This window comes from Hordeum vulgare, chromosome 2H, assembly GCF_904849725.1.
Source record: "Hordeum vulgare subsp. vulgare chromosome 2H, MorexV3_pseudomolecules_assembly, whole genome shotgun sequence".
In the NCBI taxonomy this organism is placed as follows: domain Eukaryota; kingdom Viridiplantae; phylum Streptophyta; class Magnoliopsida; order Poales; family Poaceae; genus Hordeum; species Hordeum vulgare.
The window spans coordinates 155427164-155436140 of record NC_058519.1 but is presented as its reverse complement, the minus strand read 5'-3'; the positions used below and the strand labels follow the sequence as shown (position 1 = coordinate 155436140).

Sequence of the window (8977 nt, the reverse complement as noted above, 5' to 3'; positions counted from 1 at the left end):
GATGTGGCACTGGATTGATGACTTTGAACAAATAAATGACTGCCATCTAATCACTCAGCGCGGGCCTCGTCTTGTTTCCCGCACCACAGCGCATTGCATGTTGGGAACGCCTCCGCCACCTCAGCGTCAAGCCCATGGCTTGCGGCTCCTGCCGACTCGCGGCGAAGCTCGAGAAGCCGACGGTGGTAGCGGAGCTGCGTGTGTCGGCGTGCGTGTAGGAGTAGTCAATGCAGTGGTGCAGGTAAATGATGGGGACGCCAAAACGCCACTGCTTTGCTACTTGCCGATCCTGGTGTACAAGGCCGCTCGGACACACAGCCGCCACACGCTCGTTGCTCCACCCTAATTGTCTGCGTAGCCAAGAACCAGAGTGCAACGTACTGCAAGGCGGCGGAGCCCGTGGCAGGAGTGTTTAACCAAAGACTACCACAATTCACGCAAACGTTATAAAAAACTAGCACAATGCAATTTTGTCCCGAAAACTACCGAACTGTGCTTAATCTGTGGCAAAAAACTACCAAGGTCTGTAACTACCCGTTTTAACTGTTTTAATCGTTTTCCTCGCAAGCCGGGCCCACATGTCAGGTGCCAGCATGGCCACCTTTGACGCCCCGCGCCGAGACGTCGTTAACGGCTCGTTTGCGCCGTCGGAAGGGTGAGGTCGAGATCTGATCCAGTACCCAGCCTCTCGCTTCACTCTCTCCCTCCTCTCCCTGTCTCTGACCTAGGTGGCGGCCGCCATGGCGTCGGTGATTCCGGACTTGGGCGGCGGCGATATTGGTGGCGGCGACGGCGACAGGGGATGTGGCACTAGTTTGGACGGGGTAGGCTCGTTCTCTGAAGTCGAAAACTGGTTGGGGAGCAGCAGCTATGCGACGCAGGCAGGCTTGCAGCAGCCGGAGGCACCGCTCGTCCAGTCATCGTTGGCGCCTGGTTGCTCAATGGGTTGCAGGTATGACAAAGTAGTAAGATTTGTTTGTAGTTTGCGTGAATTGTGCTAGTTTTTGGTTAAACACTCCCGTGGCAGAGAGCACTATGCCGCTGCTACCCATTGTTCATCCATGGAGAAAAGCTCCATGGCCGCTGGTGAAGCCGTGAAAAATACGGAGAACAATCGTCCCTTCGTACCTGAAGTTGTATAGTTTTCATGTTCCTGTTGAACATATATATTTCCAACGCCCGGTTTAGCAGCTCCAGCTGTAGGCAACATAAAACTTGAATGTCTTCTCTCTCACACACAATTGCTAGTTTGAGCTAGAGTTTTGAGAGCCCTAAGTTCTAACAGTTCATTCCTATCTGAACGAGGGGGGAAGCCATCAGCACGGTCGACCAACAAGCGGATTTCGATGGTTAAGCCTAATCCCGGTCTTTCCTGAGCCACGTACGAATCCCTCTGTTTGGATACAGACTAAAGGTCAAAAACGACCAGGATTGGTTAGGTCAGGGTATGAATTTCAGGAATTTAAACATCAGGGTTCATTTACGCGAGTCTCTACATCCTGAGGGTTTAAAATAGACTTCACTCCAAGATCCATCATACTAATTTCACATCATGCTTATTTCACATCATCAACTTTCAGTACACTACAACCGGCGCTACAGCGGCTTCTGTACTGATGGTAATCAGCCAACCAACAATTCAGTTCCAAAGAAAATACTACGTACAACTCTATTTTAGAATTTCTTTCCCCGGGGTAACTCAAGCCAAATCTGGTAGTCGGAAGCTCGAGCTGCCGACGGCGATGTCATCCTTTGTGGTGGCCGAGCTGTCTAGATGGCTGAACGAGTACCGATTCCGTGGTGCCCTGGCCTCGCCTGGATTGGAAATGGAGGGAAAATGATGTCAGAATTAACAAGTCATAATTGAGGCGCTGTTCATCCAAGAAATCAACGACTCACCGGGTGTCTCCCCGCAAAGCTCGATGTGGGTGCGGTTGCAAACGGAACAGGCCAAGTTCACGGCGACCCACGGCTTGATGCACTGCTCATGGAAGACGTGGCCGCAATTCAGCCTTTCCGGTGCCCCCCTGCCCGGCTCGTTGTCGTACGGGCGGAGACACATCGGACAGCCGGTAGCTTGGACTCCGTCTCCCTCGCCGGCGCCGCTTTGGTCGGTGTGGACGATCGCTCTCTCTGCCGGGAGTCGCCGGGCGCCGCTTTCTCCGATGCGAACGACTGCTGTCTCGGCCGGGATTCGCTCGCGCCGAGGGATCGCAGCTGGAGACCTCGGCTTCTGCTTCCGCCGGCGGATGCAGCAGACAGCCAGGACCAGCAGCCCCACGGCGGCGAGGACCAGGAAGACGATGAGGACGATCCAGCCAGTGTCGAGCGACTTGCTGGATCTGCCGGCTGGCTTGTCGATGGGATCCGTACGATGTAAGCTGCTGGAATTCATATTGCATACTGTCGGAGAGGAGAAGCCAAGCCGTTATATAGCGCGGCGGAGGGCCGGAGACACGGTACGACGTCGCCATTTCTGGCAGGAGCCGTTTGGCCAAGACGGAGCGGCAACGGGCGGTTCAGAGGAGGAATGCGATGTCCGGAGCATATCTGGAAGTATCCGTTGGGGAAGGGAAGAGGGAGCAGCCGGAGAGGAGAAGCGAAGCGCGACGGAGGGCCGGAGCCACAGTACGACGTCGCCATTTCTGGCAGGAGCCGTTTGGCCAAGACGGAGCGGCAACGGGCGGGTCACAAGAGGAATGCCAGGTCCGGAGCTTCTGTGGAAGTATCCGTTGGGGGAAGGGAAGAGCGAGGGTGGATTCGCACTGAGTTCAGGTTACACAGGGCATGGCGAATTTGATCTCGAGGTGGGAGAAAAAGGGGATAGAGAGAGAAGGGGATAGAGAGAAAAAAACCAAATCAGATCCCACCCCCATACGCCTCACGGCCTCGATTTCATTATTTTCCATTCGTGACAACAACAAATGTTTTAAGAGGTAATAGCACGAGGCATCATACAACTTGCATTAGATATGACTAGTCGTCTACCCGTGCATTCGCATGGGCTAGATTTTTAAAAATGAATAACTTGAAAGTTTAGGTGATGTCTGTTAAATTTAGAATGAAAAGGTACCAAAGGCACCATGGAAACCTTACCACTATTCTGACCCATATAATGTACTGTCATCTTTGACGAATACTCCATCTGTCAAATGATTATTTTTAGCGCAAACTTCATAAATTTCAAGTCCCCAACCAATAAGAAATTAAGAAGAAATAACATGACTAACTTCCTAGACTTCAAGAGAATGTGGAGTTTAAAATGTAAACTCCAAAATATGCAATTTGGATAGAGTAAACCTGGCGGTGGTAGGTCATTGTATGGTGGAAAAATAAGTATAAATAATTAATTACTTATAATGGTACTTCAACTAATTAAGTACGCATGCAGATCCAGGAAGACATCTTCATGTAATGCTGACTACCATCCTTGGACCCTGAAGCCCACAACCACATGTCATTATTTCAACACACATCGTCAGCTCACTCATGGCGCCATGTCATTCGTAGTATCTTTCGAACACGTACGTTATGCACAGACTAACATCCAAGCACCTGCCGACTATTCCACAGATTTTTAATTCAAGTTCGGTTTGTAGGGAATGCCCATAGTAAGCAGAAAAGTTGATATAAATAAGCATAAATCACTATCAAATTGATCAACAAAGGCTTTCAATTCAAGATTAGTGATTACAAAGTAGCAGCAGAGTTGTTAGAAACAATTTCAATTGGACTGACATCAACATATAACAACAATGGATAGATGGCAGTAAAGATCAAAGCTAAATGATTGGATCGTAGGTAGACTACAGCCACCATTTGTCAGTAAATAATTATTAAAATATAATCCTACTGGAAGTAAAAAAGTTATTATCCTATTTTAAGACAAAATAATCGTAATCAAATACTTAGCTTTTACAATAAGAGCTATCTAGGGGTTGTGCCTTTGCTGTGATTGCCGCCTCGCATGAAAAGGAGACACGTACAGAAAAACTGAATGATGGTCGGAGCTGTCGTGCGTGAAAGCTATTGCCAACGTGCTCAGACCTATAGTAATGCATGGGGAAATCCTGGTAGACCAATCAATTGGGCAGTCAATGGTGATAGATGGAAGGTGTGATGGTTAGTACCCTTATCAGGAGCATTGCCAACACTTCGTAGGAGACCTGGCCATCATGGTCAAACCTTCGCCTTCGGGAGATGCCACAGAGCAGCAAAAAACAGGATAGAGGAAGGAGGTGGTGTTTCGTGCAAGGAAACGGGAGAGCTGGGGCAACGTGGACTGCTAGGGGATCTAAGTACGATTAGATTGAAAAAAGGCCTAGGTCGTTTGAAGAAAAAAATTGAATCTGATAGCTATCATATAATTTTAACTTTTCAGGATTAAACGTGGAGGTTCATGTGGACCCATCAAATCAGCGGCTCCTACTTTTGCATCTTATTACCATGAAAGATGTGTGTGGTTCACCCGCAAAAAAAGATTTGTATGGTTTCAGGATAAACATGGAGGTTCATGTGGACCCATCATATCAGCCAGTCCTACTTTTGCATCTTATAACCGTGAAAGGTCTGTGCTGTTCATCCGCAAAAAAATAGGTCTGTGTGGTTGTTTTTTTTTGGAATTATAAGGATTAATCTAAACCGTAATATTTCGGCCCCACATAGATGAACGGCCGGTAATTTCTGGAGAGTCTATAATTAGTATAAGTATAGAAGTTTAGTCATAAAACTTGCAAAATGACCACTCAGTCCGCTAACTTGCACCTCATGTGCAAATTTAGACCATAGCGAATCACAACCCGTCAAATGGACCGGCCAGGCCAGCTCGTGTCATTTTGCGAAGACCCCCCTGGATTATTACTTAATCAACCTGCAGTCCACTCAAGCCACTAGTTGGCACTAGAATTGAGATTCATCTAGTTTGGAGCTAGCGTGAACCTAATTACTCTTTACATATTGCGGGTTATGGCGTAGTGTCCTGAGCAGCAACTTCAGCATCGCCGACGTGTGGTGCCGACAACCTCCTCCTGCGGCATGTGACCTTGCGCTGCGTCATCGTCTCCGGCTTGCTGATGAAAGGGCTCGTCAGAATCCAAGAAGCCTCTTTGGCTCCTCCTGCTCCTCCTTGTCCTTACGACGGCGGCAGCCATAGTCCGGAGTTGCCTGTGCTGTTGTGCAACTCCGTGTTCCCTGGCTATTGCCTATACTACACTGCCCATTGCACGATCGACAGAGGAGCTCAAACACCATCATATCTCGAGGTCCTGATGACCCACGTCGCCGGGGATGGCCAGGAGCGGCCTAAGCGCCCCTGCTGTCTGCGTCGGCCTCCCGTCCGGCAGCTGTTGGCCCCTCGTCCTGCGGGTGATGTCGTGGCCTCTTCTCGCTCCGGCCAGGGCGAGGCATTTCGGTCGGCGCGGTCCCCGGAGTTTTACTCGGGAACCTCCTTGCGCCGCACTCCACCGCCCAGGGACCCGGCCAGAGATCCTCGCCTTCCGCTCCCGGGCTCGCCGAGCGATCCTCGCTGCCGGGAGGCCGAACGCTTGTGGCGGGATGATGAAACCGGGAGGACTCTCTCCAGGCGGAGCTGGTGGCTCACCAACCTGCGGTGATTCGGGTGAGGATGCTCCCCGGGCGCCGGATGTTCGGGCTCTGGCCACCCGGCCCTGGAGTTTGAATGGCGTCGGGGACGGGGTGGCTTTGCGCGCGAGGGCTGCTGGGATGATGGGGCTCAAGGGTCCCATGCTGCTCCTCTTGTGCGCGATGAGGACCGGCGGCCGTCTCATGACGATGGTCGTCGGGAGACCGACGTTCCCCTCGGGCGGATGGCCCGGCCTGGCGTCGGGATGACCTGCCTCCCGGGCGGAGATCCCCGGGGTGCTGGTCTGTTGAGCCGCCTGTGATGCCGGCTCAGGCTAAGAAGAAGAATAAACCTAAGAAGAAGAAGAAGGTTGTGGCGGCCCCTGGGGTGTCCGTCTGTCCGGCTCCGACTAGGGCTCCTGAGCAGGCGGCTCCGGAGCCCCCCCCTCGGGTCGGTCGCCAGCGGACCCGCGACGAGATGATGTGCATCAACTGTGGTTGTGCGGGTCACTTCTGCTTGGAGTGTGAGACCCCTCCACGTTTCCCCATGACCCTTGCTTACCTCGGGTACGGTACTGAGAGGGGGAGCTTCTACTTTGTGGATGTGGAGGTTGAGGAAGTGGCGGTTCGTCCTTACCTGGCGACGGTCACTCTGGCCCCCGAGCAGGTCTTGCCACCTCGGGTGGTGATCTCGACCGACCTCATCCACGCCGAGCTCGCCGCCTACATCGGCGACTTCCGCGATTCCGAGTTCGCTTGGGAGGTGACCGAGACGGGTCCCCTCGTCTTCTCGGTCCCTTTCCCCTCTGTCGTGCTGCTCCGGGTGTGCTCCCATGATCTTATCCGCTGCCCCATCAACAAGTTCTTGCTCTCCGTCCATGCCGCGGCGGCGGAGCCTGATCCTGTCTCTCCTGTGGAGAAGGTGTGGGTCCTTGCTTACGGCTTGCCTAGAGGTGGCAGGTCGGCACCGCGGGTTGGCAAGCTTGCGCACATCCTCAAGGCGATCTGTGAGCCGATGGGCAAGCTGGTGACCGCTTACTTGGCGTCCTTCGAGGATGATGGTCCCGTCCGCATTGAGATTCTCTGCCCTGCTCCGGCAGAGATTGATGGTCTGTCCCTGATTTTCTATTTCGGTCACCTGAGGATCTGCTCGGGCCGGCCCCTGCTGCCTCTGTGCCTGGCGTTGATTGCCAAGATAGGGATGGGGGCTCGTCTGAGGAGAGCTCCTTCTGTGAGGAGGATGATGTTGATGTCGTGGTTCCTCCAACTGCGTCTGTTGGCCGGCGTAGCCCGGTTTCTTTTGTCGTTGACCCTTCCGGTCCTACCGGGGCAGCTTCTTGGGTGGCGTCAGGGGTTTTGTCAGTGGCCATGGCCGGCCCTTCCCCTGTCGTAACCCCGGTGGCTGACCTAGAGGGGGACGAGGTGAGTGTGGGGATGGAGGTGTGTCCTTCGTCGTCCCCGTGCTCGCGTGGGATGGTTTGCTACTCGTGTTCGCCGGGGTCCCCCTCTTCCCCAACCTTGGGGTCCCCGGACCAGGAGCCGATGCCGACCTTGGACCCGACTTGGTGGTGGTGACTCCTACCACGGCCGGCTCCAAATCTCGGGGCGGGGCCTCTCCGCTGGTGGCCGCGCGCCAGAGTGCGAGGCTCAAGCAGTCTCGGGTCCTCCTGGATGGTCGTGTACCGACGATCCCGGAGAAGGCCGCCCTGGTAGCGGATGCTCACGACTTGTCCTCGGGTATATCCACGACCCCTACCGTTCCTTCTAGTTCTGTTTCTCGGTTTTTGGTGCTTGGGTGCGAGCCGGTGTCTCATTTGGTAGTGGTGGCCACCGATAGTGACATTGTGTTCCGTGGCGAAAAAGGGCACATCATGTAGCAAATCTCCACTATTTCCGCCAAGGAGAAGCTTGAGGGGCATCGGCGGAAGCCCGTGCCTGTCTCGCACGTGGTGAACCCAGTTCCCCTGAGCACACTTACCCTGGTCATAGAGAGACCAGAGGGGGTGTGGCTCCCCCGGTGGAGACTGTGGTCGGGACGCCCCTGGCAGTCCCCCCTCAGTGTGGGTGCTACGTGGGCGTCCCCCCACGTGTTGGAAATATGCCCTAGAGGCAATAATAAAATGGTTATTATCATATTTCCTTGTTCATGATAATCATCTATCGTTCATGCTATAATTGTATTAACAGGAAACAGTAATACATGTGTGAATGAATAGATCACAATGTGTCTCTAGCAAGCCTCTAGTTAGCTAGCTCGTTAGTCAATAGATGATCATGGTTTCCTGATCATGGACATTGGATGTCATTGATAACGGGGTCACATCATTGGGAGAATGGTGTGGTGGACAAGACCCAATCCTAAGCCTAGCACTAGATCGTATTGTTCGTATGCTAATGCTTTTCTAATGTCAAGTATCTTTTCCTTCGACCGTGACATTGTGCAACTCCCGGATACCATAGGAGTGCTTTGGGTGTATCAAACGTCACAACGTAACTGGGTGACTATAAAGGTGCACTACGGGTACCTCCAAAAGTGTCTGTTGGGTTGGCACGAATCGAGATCGGGATTTGTCACTCCGTGTGACGGAGAGGTATCTCTGGGCCCACTCGGTAGAACATCATCATGAGCTCAATGTGACTAAGGAGTTAGTCACACGATGACGTGCTACGGAACGAGTAAAGAGACTTACCGGTAACGAGATTGAACAAGGTATAGGTATACCGACGATCGAATCTCGGGCCAAGTTCTATACCGACAGACAAAGGGAATCGTATACAGGATTGATTGAATCCTTGACATCGTGGTTCATCCGATGAGATCATCGTGGAACTAGTGGGAGCCACCATGGGTATCCAGACCCGGCTGATGTTTATTGGCCAGAGAGGTGTCTCGGTCATGTCTGCCTGTCTCCCGAACCCGTAGGGTCTACACACTTAAAGTTCGATGACGCTAGGGTTATAGGGAATTGTTATACGAGATTACCGAAAGTTGTTCGGAGTCCCGGATGAGATCCCGGACGTCACGAGGAGCTCCGGAATGGTTCGGAGGTAAAGATTGATATATAGGACGGATGGTTTCGGACACCGGAAGTGTTTCGGGCATCACTGGTAACGTACCGGGACCACCGGGACCACCGGAGGTGGTCCCGGGGGACCACCGAAGGGGGGCTGCGACCCCAAGAGGTAAGATGGGCTAAGTGGGGGTGGGAACCAGCCCCTAGTTGGGCTGGTGTGCCTCCCCAATCAGCCCATGGCGTAGGGGAAAGAAAAAGAGGGGGGGGGGGAACCCTAACTTAGGTGGGCCTTAGGCCCACCAGAGGGGTGCGCCACCCCTCCCCCTTGCCCTGGCCGCCACCCCTCTCCCATCTAAGGGCTGCCGCACCCCTTAGGGGTGGAA

At 53.1% G+C, this 8977-nt stretch overlaps 1 protein-coding gene across 1 annotated transcript; it reads right to left on the bottom strand.

Moving 5' to 3' along the window:
- Positions 1–1534: 1534 nt before the first annotated feature.
- On the bottom strand, positions 1535–2879 carry LOC123429831 (E3 ubiquitin-protein ligase EL5-like). Its single transcript, XM_045113813.1, has 2 exons — positions 1900–2879; positions 1535–1815 (listed from the first exon to the last, which is right to left on the bottom strand). The coding sequence occupies exons 1-2, from the start codon at positions 2393–2395 to the stop codon at positions 1700–1702; spliced, it is 612 nt and encodes a 203-aa protein (XP_044969748.1). The 5' UTR covers positions 2396–2879; the 3' UTR covers positions 1535–1699.
- Between the last annotated feature and the right edge of the window lie 6098 nt (positions 2880–8977).